This window comes from Microcebus murinus, chromosome 6 (assembly GCF_040939455.1).
Source record: "Microcebus murinus isolate Inina chromosome 6, M.murinus_Inina_mat1.0, whole genome shotgun sequence".
Classification (NCBI taxonomy): domain Eukaryota; kingdom Metazoa; phylum Chordata; class Mammalia; order Primates; family Cheirogaleidae; genus Microcebus; species Microcebus murinus.
The window spans coordinates 107,979,305-108,003,334 of NC_134109.1; the positions used below are offsets into that span (position 1 = coordinate 107,979,305).

Below are 24,030 nucleotides of genomic sequence, written 5' to 3' on the forward strand. Positions count from 1 at the left end.
TAGGAAAAATTTCATCCTAAGTTTTAAGTAAAATTTATATTATTATCTAAAATAAAATATTTGAATTGTTGATTTGTACATTTTAACTGTCAATCTATTTATATCTTTTAAGTTCCTGAGTTTAACTTTGAATGGTAAATACAGATTAATAGTTATATAGGAAAGATATAAAAGTAATTTCTCATAGTTTAGCTATCATTTTGAACTTCTCTTTTGATTTATTTTACTATAGTTCCAAATCAATATGAAAAATTTTAGTAGTAATAAACAAACTAACTACAGGTTACTTTTGAAAAAATTCTAAGTTCATTTTCAAGGTTTTTGAGACTTGAAAAATGAACTTCAGTGCTATCAAATGGGGATGAAGACCTGAAACTCTTTTCTGACGCTCCCTTGTGGTGTTTTGGAAAGGGTGATTTAGTCTGATTGAAATTTATGATGTAAGTGTTGCAAAACTTTTAAAACAATTGAAAATTATTTACTTCCCTTTATCAGTGTGTTTCATATGTCTTTAGGACCAGTCTTTCACTATGTAATATAAAATTAGTGTCATGCTTAAATTTATAATGTAAATATTTGAAAATGTCTTAGTTTCATTTGTTGGACTAGGCTTCTCTGATTTTTCACATGAGGAAACCTGATAGCAACTTGAGTTTATAAGAGAGTTGCTCAGTAGTTTTCTGAAAGAAAAGAGGTAAAACTTTAAGTTGGAAACCTTTCTTTGGCTGAGAATATAAATTTTATAGCAAATATTTTCTTTAAGTTCGTTCTTGCCATATTTAAAGAACTAGCCCATGGACTTGGGGAAATTAAGCTGATTCTTCCTGTGCTTTTTATATCAAAATGAATTCTAGATGAACATTACATGTAGAAAGTGAAACCACAGAAGTAATAAAACAAGGCTGAAATGTTTTTAAATCCTGGGATAAAGAAGACCTAAGTATATAATTTAATTTTATGTTGTTTAAAATTTATCATTTTTTTATAATAAAAATAATCAGATGGAAAAAATATTTATGAAACTTGATAGCTGTGCCCAAAGATTGCTTTTTAAGTCAGTAGGGTGAATAATCTACTAGAAAAATGGACAAAGTGTATGTGTAGTAAATTTATAAAAGAAATACAAGTAGCCAATAAACATGAAAGATACCTTATTTAAAAAGAAGCAATTTTCTGCTTTTGTGTTCTACAGAAAATTTCACTTTGAATATAATAATTTTAAACATTTATAAATCTTACAGGGTGTGAAATAACTTTTATTAGATATTCATATCATATCACAAGTCTTGATTATCTCAGGTAGAAAGGTTTTTTTTCCCCCTAATGTTCTTATAAAAAGAGGTCAAATTTTGGTTTCCTAGTAAAAAGTAAATTTTATGTATTAGACATTCATAGCGAGATGACTATATTTATGTATCATACCCAAAGAATGTAACCATTTAAGAATAATTTTTGGATATGTTATATTTTCTAACAGAAATACAAGAAAGTTTTACTTAACTTTTTTTTTTTTTTTTTAATAGGAGCCAGCATTCGAACATTCACTCCATTTTATTTTCTGGTGGAGCCAGTGGATACACTCTCAATTAGAGGCTCTTCTGTTATATTAAACTGTTCAGCATATTCTGAGCCTTCTCCAAAAATTGAATGGAAAAAAGATGGAACTTTTTTAAACTTAGTATCAGATGATCGACGCCAGCTTCTCCCAGATGGATCTTTATTTATCAGCAATGTGGTGCATTCCAAACACAATAAACCTGATGAAGGTTATTATCAGTGTGTGGCCACGGTTGAGAATCTTGGAACTATTGTCAGCCGAACAGCCAAGCTCACAGTAGCAGGTAAGTTTTGTCAAGTGATTTATTTACATTTAAAAATTTTTTATTAATATAAAGAGTTAATCTTGATAAAAGCAATATTATTCTGGAGTTTTCATTAAATTGGTAACAACAGATATACTTAACAGATATTAATTGTGCATATACTGTGTGTATAGGGACTATGCGAGGGCTTGCTCAGTGCTGTAAGGAATAAACTATAGTGTTTTTCCACTTGTCTGTCGGCTTAAAATTGCTAACAAGAACTGAGCAGTTCTTTTTTTCCTTTTAACTTGGAAATGGCAAAGAAAGTTGTATAGGAAAATTGAATCACTTTGATGATTTTTATTCGACTCAGCATAACCATTTAGTATGGTTTTATAAAACTTGGAAAAGCCAGAATCCTGGTTCCTTTGTATCTTAACCAAGAAAATAACATTTAATTGGATTATTTAAAAATCTATAGGGGGGGGGGTGAGAGAGAGAGAGAGAGAGAGAGCGAGCGAGAGAGAGAGAGAGAGAGAATGTGTATAGTTAGATAGAAAGCAGAAAGTTGTAAAAAGAGGAACATTTACTCCATTTCAGAGTATTCTTATTTTAAGAATGATGTAAAGTGTGTGAAGAATTAAGGATCTAGAAAAGTAGATGTGGTTCCTTAAATAAGTTATGCCTGTTTTGTAGTACACCGGCATTCCTGAGATAGTGTTTCAGTCCTTGAGAACCAGATGAAATAGTTTTTGTGAAGGGTTATATTGTACAAAAATGATGTTATCTTTAAATCCTATATTTATTCTCACTTTGGTGAAATGCTAACATGTGAGATGAAATCTCACTGAGACAGTAACCTTCCATCTCAGTCTCAGTGCAGGGTTATATACGCATGGTTTCATATCTCATGCTCACTCCAGGGTATATTTGCTCATTTCTTCAAAGCATGATGGCTGTTTTTCTCTTTGGGGCCAATTACTCAAATTTGAATTTGGGTATGATATAAAGCCACTATAATTATTCTATAACCACAGATTGAGGATGGAAAAATAAAAGGAGGGAAAAAGGAGGGGAAAATAACTGATTCTTTTGGCAATTTTTCTTCTCTCTATTTTCTTTTCTGTCTTCTTTATAAAAAACTACTTGCCAGGTTTTCCCCAACATATTTGATAAATTAATTAGTATAAAGACTGCCTCTACCAATGTCATTTAGGTCATCTTATGTTTGTCATTTATGTTCTTAAATATCTCTAACTTGGGCTTTATTTGTGACTCCTTCCTCTCAGCTTTCTTGCACATCTCATCACCAAATCCAGTGAATTCTGCTTCTTAATTTCCCTTTACTTCATCCCACTTTCTGCTTCCCACTTCCCAGGGCTACTCCTTGTCTTCCCTCACCACAACCTTGTAACTATTTATCTGCCACTGTATTCTTCTAATCCAGTCTGTGCACTGTAGTTAGAGCATTCTTTCTCACTCTTCAGTGGTTTTCCAGTAACATCGTCAAGTTAATATCTATTCTCTTTAGTAACAGGCCTCCTATTTCCTTTTCTGAGTTGCCCCTGACTTCTCCAGGGTCATTTCTTAACATTTCACCCTGCTTCTGCCTCTGCCTCTGTCACCGCCACCATCACCACCCTCATCACCCTCACCACAATGTAAGCACTGGCATGAGTGTTTTGAGTTCCCTTTCATTTATTCTTTGCTTTCTGGCAATTGTTCATGACTTCCCCACAGCATATTAATTCTTTCTACCACCTTTTGCTCTCTTCCCCTCTACTAGGTTTGTCCTTTCCTCTTAGCTTTCATATCCTTCAGGAAGCATTTTTTGACCCAATATCTAAGTAAGCAAGCAGTTTTAATACAAGGTGATACTGCAGACAGGTTTCTATAGGAGAGTTATTTAAGTCACTCTTAGCCTGGGTATCAGGAAGAAAAAGCATCTAAACTAAGGGATAAATAGTTCTTTTTAATAGTTGCATAGTTTCCATTGTATAGGTGTACACACTGTGATTTATTTAAAGATTCCCTTTTTATGTTAAACAAATATGTGGATTAAAATTTTTGGATGTTACAGGCAGTACTTTTGTGAACTATCTTTTGCAAATCTTTTTTCCGTAGAATAGGTTCTTAGAATTGGGATTGCTGAATCATAGAGTATACTTGTGTGTGTGTGTAATTTAAAAGGATATTATACTAGTTTGTCAGTTCTTGAAAATGTTACCTCTTAAATTGCCATATGACTTAGCAGTTCCACTCCTAGGTATCTGCCCAAGAGAAATGAAAAGATGTGTCCACACAACAATTTGCATATGAATGTTAATAGCATTATACATATTAGCCAAAAAATGGGAACAACCTAAATGTCCATCAGGTGTTGAATGAATAACCAATATGTGGTATATTCATATGATGGAATATTATTTGGCAATAAAAAGGATCAAGTCCGCATCTATATTCTGACATGGATGAGCTGCAAAAATATTAAGCCAAATTTAAGAAGCCAGTCACAGAGGACCACATATTGTATCATCTCATATATATGAAATGTCCAGAATAGGCAAATCCATACAGATAGAAGGTAAATTAGTGGTTTTCTAGGAGTAAGAACCCAGGCACGGAGGGTAAGGAAGATGAGGAATGAGGGGCAGAGAAGGGATTAGGTATGAAGTGGGGAATGCCTTCTACTGAGTACAAGGTATCTTTTGGGAATGATGAAATGATGAAAAGGTAATGGTTGCACAATTCTGTTAATACACTGAAAAATCATTGAATTTTGTACTTTAAGTGGTGAACTTTATGGTATATGAATTACATTTTGATAAAACTTTTTTAAAAAAATGTTTTGCCAAACTGCCATTCTAAAGGACTTTTTTGATAAGGTTCTTTGGCTGCAAACAATAGAAACTGATTCTGGCCAAGCCAAACAAAAAGGGAAATTTTGGAAGATTACTAATTAGATAGCTTATAGAATTAAATATGAGAGGTCTTTTTTTCTGGGCTCATTTCTTCACAGCTTGGGCAGTAGCCAGGATGTGGGTGTTTTGTGCCCAAAGGTGGAAAGCATGGGATGGTCTAAATACAGACATTGTTAATCCCTTCTTGTCAACTCTGGGTGTTACTCCTACTCTTTTTTTCTCTTCCAATTCTCCACAGGCAGCAGGGCAACTGGCTTCCTTCTTGTGGATACAGGAAGCTACAGCATTCTCTGCCTTGATATGTCAGTTACGAGTTCTTCCATCTGCTTTCCCTGTTCAGAAACTTTTGAAATATCTTGTCTGCCAGTTCCCCATATGTTGTTATGGGTTTATATTTCTAAAAAATTACTCATTTTCATGAGATCTCAGGAGGAAGAATTTTTAAATTTTTTTAATACAATCATTTCTTGGTTTTATTAAGATTCCCTTTTCCACCTTTATTAGTATCTGTGTTTATTTTTGTTATTTCCTCTTCTAACTTCTGGTTTTTTTAAAGTAGATATTTTGATAATTTTATCTTTATTTCCTTCAAAAATCCTCTTGAAATAAAAAATGAGAAAAAATTTGTAGCAGCACCAAAAAAGCTGTGTGATTTATATTTGGACTAATTCACCATCAGAAAACTAAAAAAACCCTGGAATTATTTCTCATAATTTGTTGGCTTGTCTTAAAGAAACATTTTGTTGTGTTTTGAGCATAGCAGAAGCATATCTAATATTATTAGATAATAGCAATCACTAGTGGAGTATTTATGCACCAGACATATGCTATATATGAATTGTTTGTTAAGTATTTAATTTTTTTTTTTTTAACAAACTTGTGAAGCCTGTTCTTCTCATTTTGCTGATAGAGAGGCTTAGTGAGAGGTTAAGTAGCTTACCAACTTTATACAACCATGAAGTGGTAGAATTGGAATTCAAATTCAGGTATGTGACTTGAGAACTGATGCTGTTAGCCACTACATTCCGTGGCATCTGTAGAGTATTTATGACTGTATTTTTTGTTAACATTTTATTTTGAAATAATTTCAAACTTAGGGAAAAATTTTAAGAATAGAACCAAGAAATCCATAAACCTTCACCCAGATTACCCAATTATTAACATTTTACCACCTCTGCCTTATCCTTCCCCCAAATATGCATACACCCAAATATTTTTTTCTGAAAATTAAGAGTAAGTTCCAGACATGTTACTCTATTACCCCTTACCTAAATATGTCCGTGTATATTTCTTAAAAACAAGGACATTCTCCTAAATAATCACCGACATCCATCAAAATCAGGAAACTAACCTTAATACAATATTATCATTTAATAGATACTCCATTGATTATCTCAGTGTTCTTTTTGGAAAAAGACAAAAGCAGAAACTTCCCCCATCCCTTTTTCTTTCTGGTTCAGGATTACATGTGTCACTTAATAGTTGTGTCTCTTTAGACTTGTTTGATGTGGAACAGGTCCTCAGATTTTCCTTGTCTCAATTTCGGTTTGTATGATTTCCTCGTATGAATAGATTCAGGTTTTGCATTTTGGAGAGGAATACCACAGAAGTAATGCTGTGTTCTCAGTGTATCACACCTGGAAGCATGTGATAATTTGTTCCGTTGCTGGTGATGTTGATTTTTATTACTTGGTTAAGATGGTCTATGCGATGTTTCTCCATTGTAAAGTGTTTTTACATTTTTAAATTAGTAATAACTATTTTGGGAAGAGATACATTGATAATCTGTAAGTATACTGTTCCTCATCAAATTTTCATCTACTAGTTTTAGCATCCATTGAGGATTTTTGCTTGAATCAGTTATTACTGCCATGGTTACCAAGTGGTGATTTTTCTAATTCCATCATTTCTGTAAGGTAGAACTTTTCCTTCCTCTCCACTTATTTGCTTATATTAGCATGAACTCACAGATTCTTGTTTAATTGAGGGTTATAATGCATTAATACCATTATCCCAGATTTAATCAGAGGAAACTCCCTTCAGTCTTATTTGCATGTCCTTTTGATATGCCCACATTGTTCTTCATACAGTACCTTGCTTTATGTCATAAGATGTTCCAGATTCATCTTGTACTTTACCTACTCCACTCCTAGAATCAGCCATTTCTCTAAGAAGCACTGGTTCCTTGTTGTGGACAGTGATATTTAGAAATCAAGATAGGGTCACCATATGTACTCATTGCTATCGGAATGATGTTGACTCTGGCCCTTCTTTATGGACAGGGCTAGGAAATATATAGGTGTATATAGGTATGTTAATTAGTGTATATGTAGTGACTATATATAAAATATATTTATATTTCATATATACTTTTATATTGATATCAATGTATATTTTTATACCTATAATTATATAAAACCATAAGGTTTACACTGATACCTCTATTCTAGACCAATACTATGGGATTATTCTACCTTTCTCCTTTTCCATATTTGCCCATTGCTTCTCTAGCTGTGAGGAATATAACTCCAGTTATCCTTAGTATATTTACTTATTTACTCTGTGTCCCTCTATATAGTCAATTTCCTCACCCATGAACCTTCTTCTCGACCTTGGTTCCACCATACATTGGGGCCGCATGGCCTAACTTGCCACGACTACATTTTTAAGTAATATTTAATTACATTTTATTGCTTTTTTTTCCTTTATTGTCCAGGTCTTCCAAGATTTATCAGCCAACCAGAACCATCCTCAGTTTATGTTGGGAACAGTGCAATTCTGAATTGTGAAGTTAATGCAGATTTGGTCCCATTTGTGAGGTGGGAACAAAACGGACAGCCCCTTCTTCTGGATGATAGAATTATCAAACTCCCAAGTGGAACACTGGTTATCAGCAATGTGACTGAAGAAGATGGGGGACTTTATCGCTGCATAGTTGAAAGTGGTGGGCCACCGAAGTATAGTGATGAAGCTGAATTAAAGGTTCTTCCAGGTATTCATTCATTATCTAGACTAATGGTTTTACTAATGGGTAAAATTCTGTTAGAATATTTTTTAATACACATTGCTAATATGTGATATAACATTATTGTCAGCATAAAGAGTCTCAGTTTCTTATAGGAGTAAAAAGAAGAAAATATGCCAGAGAGATCCACTCTTTCGTAAATACATTATTAGAAATTTTTGTAACAATAAAGTATGGTTAGTATCTAGTGGCATTCTTCTTAGTTAAAGCTCTGTGTGTTTTGTCAAGCCTTCTCACAGTAGGATACTTTTATAGTTAGGTCTTTTTATAGCACTTGCACGATCAGTGACTCACTCAGGCTAGTTCATATAAGGGATGGGTAAGGGTGGTGACTTTTAATATGGCAGCTCTAGAAAAGTCAAACAAGAGTTCTTGGATCTTTATGGTGTGCCTCATTTTAACATAAACTCAGCTTCCATTTCAGTCTTTCCTTCTATTTGTATGTCTTCTCATGCTTTCTGCCCTTACTGGTTTTCCTCATAATCAGTTTTATAAATTTGTTCTCACTGTGTAACTTCTTACTCAGGACTTCCTTTCACTTGTAGCTCATCACAGCCCCTCTAACCTCGTGATGCTTCCTGACTTTTCACCTTTTATTCCCACTGTTAAGTGCCCGATTCTTTCCATAGTTTTCATTTCATGTTTGAGTTTATGAAAGTAATTGGACCATTCCTCCATTGTTTGGGTCAAGTTTTTATGTATGACTGCTTCATGGGCTCGTTTTAACCTATGGACTGGCTTGCAGGGTAAGACCAGTGTTATGAGCTGAAACTCCTGAGGGTGTTCCTGATGGGCCTTGAACTGACTTTTTAAAAATTTTATTATTATTATTATTATTTTTATTTTTAGCGTATTATGGGGGTACAAGTGTTAAGGTTACATATATTGTCCATGACCCCCTGCCCCCTTGAGTAAGAGCTTCAAGCGTGTCCATCCCCCAAACGTTGCACATCTTACTCGTTGTGGTTATATATACCCATCCTGAACTGATTTTTTTAAAATGCAGCTTCTTTCTTTTGTCATCATTCCTGCCCTTGTCATTCCTGTCTCTGTGTATTCTTAGCAACCAAATTATCTTTTAAAATGTATATTAGATCTTGTTACACCTTTGCTCAAACCCCCTGATGGCCTGTAAGGCTTTATATAATTTTTTTTTAATAAAGACACAGGATTTTGCTCTGTTACTCAGGTTGGAGTACAGTGGCATGATCTTAGCTCACTGCAGCCTCCAACTCCTGGGCTCAAGTGATTCTCCTGCCTCAGCCTCTCAAGTAGTTGGAATTACAGGCATGTACCACTATGCCCAGCTAATTTTTTATATTTTGTAGAGATGAGGTCTCACTGTATTCCCCAATGCTGCTCTTGAACTTCTGGCCTCAAGCGATCTTCCTGCCTTGGCCTCCAAAAGTGCTAGGATTATTGGCATGAGCCACCACACCTGGCCAACTTTATATAATCTTAATACCATTTCCTTCCCTGACTTTTCCTCTCCCATTTCAGACTCTTCTCCCTCTGCTTCCGTGATTGTGACCACGTTACATTTCTAGAACACACCCCAAACCTGCTCGCCCCTTATTGCCTTTCTACTTGCCATTTTCTCTTCCTAGAATCCTCTTCTCTCCGATGTCTGCCTGGCTTACCCTCTCTACACAAATATCACTTTATAAGTGAAGCCTTCATTGAGCACTCTGTTTAAAGCAACAGTCTTTCGTTTCCACCCCAGTATTTTCTCCGTCCTCCTCCATTGTACTTCAGAACATATCCCCACCTGACATACCTTATTTGTTGTCTCTCTCCCCTGCTGGTATGTAGCTTCACAAGAGCAGGGAATTTTGTCTGCTGCCAAGAATGGTTGCTGGCACATAGAAGCCAACAAGTATTTGTTACTTATTTATTTGATGGATTCTATCAAAATTTGATTACATATACCTAAGTAATTCAAGGTGAATTTTAAATAGAATTATTGGTCAATGGGTGCAAAAATACCAGTAGATAGAATGGACAGTATTTGATAGCCCACAAAGTGACTGTAGTCAACAAAAAGCTGTGATATACTTTAAAATAGCTAAGAGAGTAGAATTGGAATGTTCCTAACACAAAGAAATGATGAATGCTTGAGGTGATGGATACCCCAATTACCCAGATTGATTATTACACATTATATGCCTATTTTAAAATACCACAAGTACCACATAAATATATGTAACTATTATGTACCTATAATAATTAAAAAATTAAAAAAGAAAAAGTTAAGCATTATAAAATATTTGCTGTTTTTTTAAGACTTAGTATGAAAAATAGAATGTAAAATATCTCAATAATTTTGTTGTTGGTTACAAGACGAAATGATATTTTGGATATAATGAGTTAAAATATATCAAAAAATTTTAAGAAAAGAACTATTGCCACATACCAATGTCTTTTAGCCTACGTTCTGACTTGTTTTTACATGACAGAGATAGTATTTTTTCTTTACACCTAGGGTGGCATTCAAGCATATCCTTAAAAATCTCATCCAAGAAAACAAAGTTCATAGTGTCAAAGGATGAGATCACTACTCACTATATGAAAGAAGAATATAATGCTAAATGTTTGCTTGCTTAAGGGGGAGCTTTGCTTGTCAAACATAGTCTCCTGTAGAGTTTTTGAGACGACATTGTTTTGGATTGTATTGGTTAAGAGACAGAGGTGGGTTGATATCAGTCATAGAAACATGTTTTGTGGTTGGTTACAGAGGTTGGAGCTGGTTATCATCATCCGTAGAAGCAAGTGACTCCACTGTTAATTGGCTGACTTCTAAAGCCTGATCTTGTCATTCAGTGGTTGGCTTTCAAAGGCACATTCACTGACATGAGTCATCACTAATCTATTAGGCAGTGTTTGCTTGTTACTATGGCAGTAGAACTGTGGTAATTGGTTAGACAAGTTTAAAGCTAGTTCTGGAAGTTGTTCCCATGACTAGAGAACATCTTTTCCAAAGATTGTAAGAACAGGCATCACATTTCTCTGCCTGAGAACTTTTTTCTCAAAAATGAACTTTAAGTTAATATCATCCTATTACATAGAGAACTCTATCTTCTACCCTCAAGAGTGTGACCTTTTCATATGTCCACAAGAGGACAACTCTATACAGTGAACATACATTAATTCTAATACCTGAATAAGAGATAGACAAGTGCAGTGATAGCTAGATGGTTGCTCCATTACAAAATCAAAGGATTGACAGACTAAGTGAGCAAATTTAAAGAGACGAAACTCAGAAAGATTTTCAGAAATAATACATAGGTTCAGGAAAGGAAAGGAAACCTCTTAAATCTCTGTAAGTCGGGAGGATCCCAAGGGTCCTTGAGCTTGCGTGGTCTCTGCTGTTTGTACCTTTCCTGTGGCATTTTTGTCATCTTTTAAAATGAAGGGGATTCATGTTAAATCTCCCTCAGTTGACCAGTATGCACATTAAAGGCAGAAGCTATAACTTGTATGACTTTAAGACCCCTAAAGAGCCTAGCATAATACTTTCACAGAAGTATTTGCATAGAATTTAACAAGTATTTGCTAATTTAAATGGAAATTTTTTGTGTCACTTTTGCTTAAAATATTTTGTCATACAAAGCCACATACAGAATAGGAATTTGTCATTCTTCATGATTAAAATGGTAAAGTGCTTTGCCTTTTATTTAATCATGTTTTCATTTATTTAATCATTTAATCATTGTCTTTTATTTAAACTTTTTTTTTTTAGATCCCGAGGTAACTTCAAACTTGGTATTTTTGAAACAACCTTCTTCCTTAGTGAGAGTCATTGGTCAGACTGCAGTGTTGCCATGTGTTGCTTCAGGACTTCCTGCTCCAGCCATCAGATGGATGAAAAATGGGGAGCCACTTGACATAGAAAGGTAAATGCTGTCTGCCTGAAAGCCCTTCTCAGCCTTAGCTTGAGACTTGGTCTCATCCTGTTTGGGACTATTGATTAATAAAAAATGATTATCTACTTTATTTAAGCACATCATAATGCTCATATATCATCCTTGAAATATGTTTATAAATGCTATATATGATTAGGATGTTTAAATAGAAAAGTGCTTTCAAAATATTAAGTGATAATTACTGCATTTGTTCTTTCTGAAGCTGCACTATGCTTAGCTTAATGCTTTGGGGTCTTCTTCCCTAAATTGTGGAAAGAACTTCCAGTCCTTAGTAGCCTGAGTTTTCTCACTCATTCTCACTCTCATATGCATTTTATTGATGGTAGTTTTTTCTTTGCTCAAACAATTTAAGAAACTATTCCTCATCCTTTTGTTTTTGTCTTTTAAAATCATCTCAGCCTTTTGCTGTGATCACAAATTATTCATCTTCCACAAAATACCAACTGCCCTGTCATCCCTCCCATTTCCCCTCATTACTTCCTTATGTAATGGGTGCTTTTCTCACTTGTATTCTCAGAAGAGAACTGGGGTGGTGGTAGTTAGGTATGCTTTGGTTACCAAAACAAAGCTATCTTGCTCATTATATTAATAGAATGTTTACTAGCATCCCTGGATTCTACCCAATAGATGCCAATAGCTCTTCCAAGTTGCAACAACTGAAAGTGTCTCTGGATACTGCTAACTACAGGCACTGTTCTAGGTACTGAGAATAGAGTAGTGAACCAAAGGGAGTTCTTGCTCTTGTAGAGCATATATTCTAGTGGGAAAGAGTCAAGATAATAATCAGGTAAACATGTAAAATGTCAGGGTCTGATAAGTGCTTTGAATAAACTTAAGAAGAGTATGCCAGAGTTGCCAGGAGAGGTAGATGTGGCATTGCTGTTTTATACATAGTGTTAGAGAATTGTTCTCTTAGTCGAGTGCTGGTCAGGATGGGCCAGGCTATATAAGTCGTGGTAGGATCTTCCTGGAATATCCAGTTTTATTCAAAGATATCTTTGAAAGCAAATTTTTAAAATTAAGTTAAATGTGGGTATATCATGGTTAATAATATTCCTCTGAATTTTAAAGATCAATCAGTAGACTTTTTTTGAGACAGAGTCTCACTCTGTTGCCTGGGCTAGAGTGCCATGGCATCAGCCTAGCTAGCTCACAGCAACCTTAAACTCCTGGGCTCAAGCGATCCTCCTGCCTCAGCCTCCAGAGTAGCTGGGACTACAGGCATTTACCACCATACCCGGCTAATTTTTTCTATATATTTTAGTTGGCCAATTAATTTCTTTATATTTTTAGTAGAGATGGGGTCACTTTGAAGATTGAGTAGCCTTTTTTCTCCCTCTAGCTCTGTATCTAGGCTCCCAAATAGTCAGATTATGTAGTGGAAAAATCTGAGAAACACTGCCTTGATATGTCACTGCCTTAAGAAGCTTCAAAAGAATATAAGAATAGGACAGTGTTGGTGTTGTTCACATTGGTCTTTCTAGAGCCTTGCACAGTATTTGCAAATAACTGGGTAGGGGGAGTGGTAACCAGTATATTTTGGTTGAATAAATAACTGAATGTAATGTAGGAAAATATAAGTAGGTGAATGGAGCATAAGAGTGCTTCAGGTTAGATGTCTATAATTAAAATATCTTTGTTTCTGCCAGAGCCTTATGAGATATGTAGATGGACCTTAGTTGATAAATTGTTTAGACCTCATATTAGAGATTTAGAAATTGAATGAAAAAAGTGGATAGAAATCCAGATAATACATGGCTGACTCTAAAGAAAAAAGATCTTAAATAATTAGATACTGTTCTCTATTACTAATCTTAAGACCTCTTTGAAAATATTTGAAAACATTGCCATGGCTTTTATAAATGTCTAAGAATTGATGCATTTATTTAATCTTTTAATTAAATTTGTTCAGATCCAAAATAAACATAGCTAATGAAAGAGGGAGGTGGAAATGGATCCTGTTCATTGATTGAGTAGTTCTGTTTTAAAGGGAGAGAATCCATAAAATATAAATGCTAATATTCAAGGTGACTGACAGCAAAATATAATTTAGAAATCAAATAATGTTATCTTTTAGTGAAATGATAGTTCCAAACCTAGCTGCAAAGAAACAGGTTATAGTTTTAAAATGCTTGATATTATTACAATTGACAGTAGTAGAAAAACTAGGTTACTTAAGAAAACAGAGGGACTTCAACTTTGGGAAGATGGAGTAGACATATTTTTCCCTATTCCTTTCGCTAAATACAACTAAAAAGCCTGGATGTTATATATAAAACAAACATGAGACTCTGAAAGGTGGAAAGAGGTGGAAGATTGATTGGCTAGGGACCTCGGGATCCAAGGAACAACATGATGGTTAGTTTTCTGAATTATATTTTTGCTTTATATTTCCCATGATTTGAGATGAAGTAGCAACCTGGAAACACCAACGGACACATATAAAAGAAGCCCCAACAAAAGTACGCTGTCTCTAACCAAAGGACCAAGAAAGGGATAGACAAGCAAGACAAAAACTGTTAGACTATAATTACTCTACTCCATTCAGACACCACAGAAAAAACTGTGGCCCCACCACTGCCATGCCAGTCAAAGACCAAGTGGGGCTCCCATAGTTCCAACCTTGCCAGGTTGTAATGACGTGCCCTGTTGTCCCTGCTAAATGGTGTTAGAGGGATCACGAGCCAGGACTTTCATGAGTTGGGCCCGTATTCATCAACATCTTTGTTGATTATGCCATGGTAGTGGTTGATTTGTGCCCAGCTACCACACCCAGGGAGATGCTCTTTGGCAACCGTTGTTCTATCTCACTTCCCTTCCTCTTTTCCTCCCTTTCCTAGCCCAGCCACCACAGGAAACTTTCAGTAGGCACCCCATGACTTTGATTTGACATTTTACCCTCTTTATCTTTTCCAGCTATTAGTAATCTCAGTGTGGCATAGATGTGGTGGAGTGATTCTCTGATTGATTCCAGACTTCAAAATTACATAATTTGCAAAGATATTGGCCGGAGTAGGAAGATAGGAATGGGCTGGGGGGAGTGGAATTAGTTACAAAAGTGATATTCCTTTGGGAATAACTAGAAGTGTCAGAGAAAATTCATTGTAATATTTAACTTGTATTTGTGATGCTTATGCATATAAAAAATGAACAAAGCAAGTTGGGCTAAATTAAAGTCTAATAATTTTGTGTTAGTCTCTGTCTGTAGCCATATAAGTAATAATACTTTCTTTTATGTGGACAGTTTCTCAGGTGTTATTTTCCTGGTAATAAAATATATCTATATTTTTTTTTATGCAGCTCTGAAAGATTGGTATTGCTGGCAGGTGGGAGCCTGGAGATCAGTGATGTCACTGAGGATGATGCTGGGACTTACTTTTGTATAGCTGGTAATCAAAATGAGACAATTGAAGCTCAAGCAGAGTTGACAGTACAAGGTATGTAAATATTTACTGTATAAATAAAAAATCCTATGTACTTTGTAGGTCTGCTAATTTTTTAATGTTAATGTGGAAGAGACAATCCAGCATAGCAGTTAAAAGCATAACTTTTAGACCATACTGCTTGGGTTCAAATGTGGGTCTTATATTTCTTAGCTATATGACTGTAGAAAACTTCTCTGAACCTCATTTTTATCATCTGTGAAATGGATATAAGAGTGCTTATTACCTCATTGTAATTGTTTTGAGGATTAAAAGAGCTAATATTTGTAAAACTCCCAGAATAGTTACTAAAATTTAGTAAGAGTTCATTGTTAGTATGTTGTTGTTATGAAATATTTTTAGTAATAATAGTACTGATGGGGAGGATGTGACCTGGGGCATCTGGAAGGTTCAGTTCACTTTTCTTCTCTCAAGATGCTTTCTCACAAAGACATCTGTGTTGTCTGACCCAGAACCATGTCTCTTCTCAATATTGGTATTCCATTCTTTTGAGTGAATAGGTTACCCAGGAAGCAGTGCATTGTGGCTCTCAATGTAACTTTGATGTTTATTTCTCTTCGTTCAACTAATGCTGATTATCATTGCAGGGATGATTCTTCTGTTTGCTCCATCCATACTTGCCCATTTCCCTATCTGACTTAAAAGTCAGAAGAAGTAAAGACAGCACATACACACAGTCTTTTCTTCATCCCCTCCCCTGCTATTCCTCCATATGGAGATGTGCCCTCAGAGGAACTCTGCAATCTCTCCTGAGATTTGTCTGCACTCTCATTTATCTTTGTTTCAAATAAAAATTGTTAGGCTCTTTTCCATTAATTTCAGAAAAATCCAACACTACTTGGATATATAGAGGTATATATTAGCTTGTGATATTTATTATTCACTTGTTTCAAATTGTATTTTATTTCATAAAATACTTTATGATCTGTGATTTGGGGTTATTAGCAACCTCTCAGTTTTATTTAATATAAAAATTCGTTTCTCTTGGTACATTTTGTGGTTTTCGGAGCAAGCAATAGCTAAATTCCTGGTCCCAGCAGTATCAGAGGACTCAGATGTATTTTTCAGAGGAATTAGAGAGCAGACTATTTGGGGTTCAATGCTGTGAAGGCATAGAATGCTTATATTTTCTATTGCTGTTTATGAGTGGATTCATTATCTCTGAAAATCAAAAGAACAGGTCATGGAGTTCACATAACTATTACGTCAGTTGAACTCAGTGCTCTTAGCTAGATGGAAGGTTGGATATAGGGCATAGCATTGTAGAATGATCAGTTTATTTTTTGTAAATAGGATTGGACAAATAAAATGTTACCAAACTCCATCTTATTTGGTCTGTGTGCCTCCCTTAGTAGATATATTTTCTTTTTCTTTTTTCCATTAGTCAGATACTTGCCAAACATGCTTCCATTTTCCTCCCTGTGCCTCAGTTTCCTCTACCTGTCTCATGATGGTTGTTAAGAGCCTCAAATGAGATGCATAGTTTCTGTTATACTTGTCAGCTGTTCATTTTTTTTCCCCATGTTTCTTCATGAGGACATTTGTCCATGTGTTTACCATGTTCCCCAGTTTACAATGATGTAACTATTGTTCAACTTTACAGTGGTGCAAACGTGATACACATTCACTGGAAACTGTATTTCAAGTACCCATACAATCATCTGTTTTTCTCTTTCAGTATAGTATTCAATATATTACATGAAATGTCCAACACTTATAAAATAGGCTTTATATTAGATGATTTTGTCCAACTATAGGCTAATGTCAGTGTTCTGAGTACGTTTAAGGTAGGCTAGGCTAGGCTATGATGCTTTGTAGGTTAGGTGTATTAAATGTATTTTTGACTTATCATATTTTCAGTTTATGATGGGTTTATTGGGATGAACCCCTTTGTAAGTCAAGAAGCATCTGTATTTTCTACTCTTTTATTTTTATTGTATGGAATCTAATTGAGACTCTGTTTATCAACTGAATTAACTGTATTTTTTAGCCACAAGATAATACATACGTCTTTCAATTTGTACCCATTTGGATCTTAACATCTACCTGGAGAAAGTACTCTTTAAGTAAATATATTATAGAAAACTGAGAAAAGAAGAGTGAAGGATACTAGATATTAAAAATTACCACAGAACTCTAATCAAAACAACATGATATTGGTACAAGAATAGACAATAGAAAAGAATAAAATCCAGCTATTACATGTCATTATGGAACTTGAAAATATTATAAAAGTTCAGAGAGAAAAAGTGTTTTGTTTAATAAATGTATTGATACAGTAGAATTACACCTGGAAGAAAAGAAAGGTGGATCTCTATTTCAGACCAAAGGTCTAAGTGTGAAAAGAATATATTGGATAGAGTTTGTATTATCTCTCATGGAAGAGGCTATCTTAAGAAAAGCAGAAAATAACATGTTATAAGCAAAAATCAAACAAATTTGACTACATACAAAAAGTAATTTTTTAAAAGTTATGTAGAAAAACCTCATATAAATAAAGGCTAAGTGCAAATGATAGAAAGGAAGAAAATATTTATGTAACTGAGAAAAGGTAAAAATCCTTAAAGTAAAAAAAGAATTTTCAGAAACAGATTTTTTTGTTTTTTTTGAGACAGAGTCTCACTCTGTCATCTGGGCTAGAGTGCCGTGGTGTCATCATAGCTCACGGCAACTCAAACTCCTGGGCTCTTCCTTCCTAACCTTATTTGGGGAAGATTTCTGAGGTCCTAGGTTAGGTTCTTTCATTTCTTGCCTGCTATTGAAATAGCATAACATCTGCTAACTTGTCTATTGCTAACATAGTTTCACATCAGCTTGAGGCTAATCTGTGTACATGTGTGTTTGGGAGTGCTTGTCATGGTCTTAGAGAACTGGGGAATTGTGCCACTTAATGGCAATTTGAGGTCAGTAATCTTGGTGAGCGGGATAACTATAGAGGGGGATTTTAAAAGATTGTTATCCATAAGTTTACACAGAGTGTTTTATAAATCTAGGGCTAATGAAAAATTAGAAAAAATAAAATGTGTTTTCAAATGTATGAAGCTAGAAATATATGAATATACATGAAAAGAGTTAGGAAGAGCTTGTCATTGTTCTTTCAGCTGTAGATGACCCAGGGTAACTTTTTTGGGGGATAAGATATTCTCTTATGAAGTATTAACTCTTTATTGATTTGTTTGCCTCAGATTTCTGAACTGGATTAGGAAGGGTAAAATTGAGCAAAAGTTCTACAGCTTTGTTAAAAAAAAAAAATAGTTTCTAGGCTGGTTTCCACTTCCAATCAAATTAGTCCCAACTGTTGTGTTGACTCTCTTACCCAAAATCAACTCTGAAGAAACTAGATGAGTGAGATGAAGTAGGGGACAGTAGAGGCTCTCCTGAACCTGTATGTGTTGATGGGTGAGTGGGTTATGACATATGGGGATATTGGCGACATCCTGGGACTACAGATTGCCAGACGTAGCAGTGAGACAACAGGTCAGAAGACAGCTAAGTTCTGTTGTTGTTTCTCACTGATGTCCCCTTGAGATTGTCTTTGCCTGTCCCTTCACCACAGAAATGAGTAGCAATGGTTCAAGCCTCAGCGTCCCTTCAAAAGGTCTGCTAGGGCTTTGATGGCATTGATGTAAACAGATGTGGCCTGACTAGCTGCCCTTAGGGGTCACCTTTCCACCTCCTTTCCACACCCTTTCCAAACTCCCAGATTGGTAGGTTTCAGGGGACGAAGACTGTTCCCAGGACTCTTTCTCTCTGAGAGTTTGAATGTGAAATCCTGTCCAAATTGCTGCATGGGGAATGCCAGCAGATTGGAGTAAACCGTAGTGGTTCTGAGGTCCCTGGGGCTTTTTTTCTCAGTGGCTCATTCTCCCCTTCTCTTAAGTTCACCAGATTGGATACAGTTATGGTCTGGCTTTAGCCTTTTCACCATACATATTACCAGACAGAGTGTCTGGTACCTCAGAAGAGCATCAGTTTATAGCTAAACTAGTCACCTGAATAGTACAATTACTCTTGAAGAAAGGCAACTAAGTAAATTACATATGCTATCTCCTAGAGAATTATGGGGAAAAATTGACTAAGAACTTAATAGAAGGATAGTAAATACATTTAAAAAGATAAGATCGTATCCATATGATGCAAGAACAAGAGAACATAAAAACATAGCGCCTAGTAGAAATATTAAGTGTGAAAAAATATAGTAAAAATAAAGAATAAAGCAGTCTGGATGGTAGTCACAGGTATACAGCTGATGTGCAAACACTTGAATTGGAAGATGACATTGAGAAATTCTCTGAGAACATAACATTAAATGATAGAGAAAACACATGGAGTAAAATCCAAGAAGTACGGTGGGTCTTTGTAGAAAAGTCTTCTATTTAGATAAATAGTAATCTTAGAGGAGAGAAAAAAAGGAAGGGGGAAATAGTTGAATAAATAATTAAGATAAATTTCTCAGAATCAGATTTATAGAAAACCTTAGACTGAAAGGGTCTAGAGACTGCTAAATAGGTGAGAGAAGGAAAAAACCCACCCTTAGACCTATTTATAGTAACATATAATAACATCTAAGACAAAAAAATTCAAAAAGCTTACAGTGACAAAGAGCAGATCACCTTCAAAGGAATAAGAATTGGATTGTACCTAGTGCTGATTCAAGAAATCTGATGTCAAGAGGACAATGGAATAATGCTTTTAAAGTGGTAAGGGAAAAGAACATTGAATCTACATATAATTTATATGCATCTAAAATGGGAGGCATAATAAAAATTCTTACCACACAAGACCTCAGGTTTACTACACAAAGGGCACACAGCAAAAACACTTTTGGAATAAATATTCAAATAAGAAGAGATACATCCAGGAAATGCTGCAAGAGCATTTAAAAATGTTGGGGAGTTTAAAACATAGCCACCCAATTCTTTGACTATCCTCCTAAAGAGTGATGAGATTTCTGTCCCTTGCCCTTGAATCTGGGTTGGCTTGGAGCTATCTGAATCAGTAGAATCTGGCAGAAGTGATGATGTGTCCTTTCTGAGGCTTATAAAAAGGTGTGTAGATTCCTCCTGTTTGTCTTGGTGCCAAGAATACACAAGGGGGGAAGAATAGTTTCCTCAATAAATAGTGCTGTGAAAACTGGATAGCCATGTGTGGAAGAATGAAATTGGACCCTTGTCTCGTACCATATACAAAAATAAACTCAAAATGCATTAAAGACTTAAACATAAGACCTGAAAATGTATAATTACTAGAAGAAAATGTGGAGAAAAAGTTTCTTGACTTGGTCTTGGCAAGGATTTTTGAATATGAACCCAAAAGCACAGGCAGCAAAAGCAGAAATAGATGAATCAGATTGCAGCAAACTGAAAAACTTCTACAGAGCACAGGAAACAATGAACAGAGTGAAAAGCCAACTTATGGAATGGTAGAAAATATTTGTAAACCATACATCTGATAAAGGTTTAATATCCAAAACATAAGGAACAATTCAATAGCAAGAAAACAAATGACCTGATTAAGAAATGGGCAAAGGATCTGAAAAGACAGTTCTCCGAAGATGTACAAATGACCAACCAGTAGATGAAAAAATATTCAATATCACTAATCATCAGGGAAATGCAAATTAAAACCACAATGAGGAAGGGTTCAGTGACGATCAAAGATGGCTGCGCTCACATAATACCGCGAGCGCCTGTTGACCTCAGTGTTTTTCTCCTTGTCACCTGGCTCTGGTGGTGGCAGGCTGAGCACGAGGACCATGCTGGGCCAGACCCTCCGAGAAGTCAGTCCCTTGGGGATTTAGATGGAATTCCTATTGCAGTAAAAGACAACTTTAGCACGTCTGGCATTGAGACAACATGTGCATCAAATATGCTGAAAGGTTATGTACCACCTTATAAAGCTACAGTAGTTTAGAAGTTGTTGGATCAGGGAGCTCTACTAATGGGGAAGACAAATTTAGATGAGTTTGCTATGGGCTCTGGAACCACAGATGGTGTATTTGGACCAGTTAAAAACCCCTGGAGTTATTCAAAACAATATAGAGAAAAGAGGAGGAAGCAGGAGCCACATGGTGAGAAGGAAGATTCAAATTGGCTAATAACTGGAGGAAGCTCAGGTGGGAGCGCAGCTGCTGTATCAGCATTCACTTGCTTTGCGGCTTTAGGATCAGATACAGGAGGATCGACCAGAAATCCTGCTGCCCATTGTGGACTTGTTGGTGTCAAACCAAGCTATGGCTTAGTTTCTCGTCATGGTCTCATTCCTTTGGTGAATTCAATGGACGTGCCAGGAATCTTAACCAGATATGTGGATGATGCAGCAATTGTGTTGGGTATACTGGCTGGACATGACCCCAAAGATTCTACCACAGTACAAGATCCTGTTAAACCATTCATGCTTCCCAGTTTGACAGATGTGAGCAAACTATGTATAGGAATTCCAAAGGAATATCTTGTACCAGAATTATCAAGTGAAGTACGATCTCTTTGGTCCAAAGCCGCTGACCTCTTTGAGTCTGAGGGAGCCAAAGTAATTGATGTATCCCTTCCCCACACAAGTTATTCCATTGTCTGCTACCACGTATTGTGCACATCAGAAGTGGCATCGAATAATGGCAAGATTTGATGGGCTAGAATATGGTCACAGATGTGAAATTGATGTGTCTACTGAAGCCATGTATGCTGCAACTAGACGAGAAGGGTTCAATGATGTGGTGAGAGGAAAAATTCTCTCAGGAAATTTTTTCTTATTAAAAGAAAACTATGAGAATTATTTCATCAAAGCCCAGAAAGTGAGACGCCTCGTTGCTAATGACTTTATGAATGTTTTTAACTCTGGAGTAGACGTCTTGCTAACTCCCACCACCTTGAGTGAGGCAGTACCCTACTTGGAGTTCATCAAAGAAGACAACAGAACACGAAGTGCCCAGGATGATATTTTCACACAGGCAGTAAATATGGCAGGATTACCAGCAGTGAGTATCCCTGTAGCACTCTCAAACCAAGGGCTGCCAATAGGACTGCAGTTTATTGGGCGTGCATTTTGTGACCAGCAGCTTCTTACAATTGCCAAGTGGTTTGAAAAACAAGTACAGTTTCCTGTTACTCAACTTCAAGAACTCGTGGATGATTGTTCCTCAGTCCTTGAAAATGAAAAGTTAGCTTCTATTCTCTAAAACAATAGAGATAAATGTATCATGCAAACTAAAATGACGTTTAGAAATTCTGTTCTCTAGAGAGTCAAATGATCTTGCTCAATTCTTGTAATTAGGTTCATTCTCAATACAGTCTTTCCTTGGAATCACTTTTTTGAATTCTTGTGATAATTAATTATAAATAATCTATCGGCATTTATTAAGCATCCACTAAGTATTTGTACAGGATTTCTACTATAACATAAGATAAATATTCCTGAAAAACAATGCATTCTGCAAAAATTTTATTTAAAAAGAACAAGAGCTTACAGTAAAAATAAGATCAGGGATAAACTCAAAACTTGCACATCTTTGTAACTAAAGCACTAACAGAAACAATAAAAATTTCACCTCCAGAGATAACCTAGATAGCCCAGGCGGGCAGCTCATCTTGTGGTGAAGGCTGTCTCAGGGGATATTAAAAATGCACAGAAACAATCAAGTAGGAATATTGGCTTCTGCATGTTGAGCAAAGCAGGTGGAAGAGGAGCTCTGAGCACTGGAGGAAGTAGAACCTTTCTGGGGCAGAATCATGCAAAACCTGGGGTATGCTGCTCTGGGGAGGAGCCCCAGGTGCACGCACTCCTTTTATTTCTCTAAAAATAGAGCTGAAATGATTGAGAACTTTTTTTCCTTCACTCCTTAAAGTTAAAATTTTACTTCTGTTATTCCAGAACCCATGCCTAGGAGCCAGAACAATTCTGTGTTACACTGAGTTAATTCTCTTGTTTACCAGTCACAAATGACCTCATTGATGCCGTAGAAACATTTGTTGTAAACTAACAGACCATATTGGAATGGAAACTCGGTAGATGGTAGAGTATGGTTTTAGTGAGAAACGTTCAAAATACATGGTAACACAATGTGAAAAATTTGCAGATAATTTGTGGACAATGCTAAAGGAGGAGGCCCATGGGAGGGTCCTCCGTGACCCCAGATTCTCTATTTCTTATGGTTTCCTTACCCTCTTGACTGCAAATGTTCTTTATTTGGGCTCCTTGATCCCAGAGAGACATTAAGGGAGATCTGTATAATATATTTGACAAAAATCTAATGGAAATTGTACATTTACTCACCATAAGACTATCATTGGCTTTCTTTCTCTTTGCTGGGACACTATTGTCACCTCATGTTGATCAGGTGTTCTAATTTGGCACTTGTATATTGTTAATAAAGAAGATTAGAAAGCTGAAAAAAAAAAAACCACAATGAGTTATCACCTTATGCCTGTTAGGATGGCTGTTATCAAAAAAACAAGATAACAAATATTGGTGAGGATGTGAAGAAGAGGGAACCCTTGTGCACTGCTGGTGGGAATGTAAATTGGTAAAGCCATTATGGAAAACAGTCTGGAGGTACTTCAAAAAATTAAAAGTGGCCGGGCGCGGTGGCTCACGCCTTTAATCCTAGCACTCTGGGAGGCCGAGGCGGGCGGATCCTTTGAGTTCAGGAGTTCGAAACCAACCTGAGCAAGAGCGAGACCCCGTCTCTACTATAAATAGAAACAAATTAATTGGCCAACTAATATATATACAAAAAAATTAGCCGGGCGTGGTGGTGCATGCCTGTAGTCCCAGCTACTCGGGAGGCTGAGGCAGAAGGATCGCTTGAGCCCAGGAGTTTGAGGTTGCTGTGAGCTAGGCTGATGCCACGGCACTCACTCTAGCCTGGGCAACAAAGTGAGACTCTGTCTCAAAAAAAAATTAAAAGTAAAACTACCATAT

General features: G+C 36.0%; 1 protein-coding gene and 1 pseudogene across 8 annotated transcripts in view; both read left to right on the forward strand.

The window, feature by feature from the left end:
• The window catches only part of NEO1 (neogenin 1), a 208,237-nt gene that overhangs the window by 60,440 nt on the left and 123,767 nt on the right, over window positions 1–24,030 (forward strand). For all 8 annotated transcript variants that reach the window (XM_012748213.3, XM_012748207.3, XM_012748208.3 and 5 more), the window contains exons 2-5: window positions 1,524–1,841; window positions 7,440–7,715; window positions 11,488–11,641; window positions 14,972–15,108. In XM_012748213.3, coding sequence (XP_012603667.2) covers window positions 1,524–1,841; window positions 7,440–7,715; window positions 11,488–11,641; window positions 14,972–15,108 — 885 coding nt within the window. The remainder of the gene's footprint in view (window positions 1–1,523; window positions 1,842–7,439; window positions 7,716–11,487; window positions 11,642–14,971; window positions 15,109–24,030) is intronic.
• On the forward strand, window positions 15,752–23,676 carry LOC105862144 (glutamyl-tRNA(Gln) amidotransferase subunit A, mitochondrial pseudogene; annotated as a pseudogene).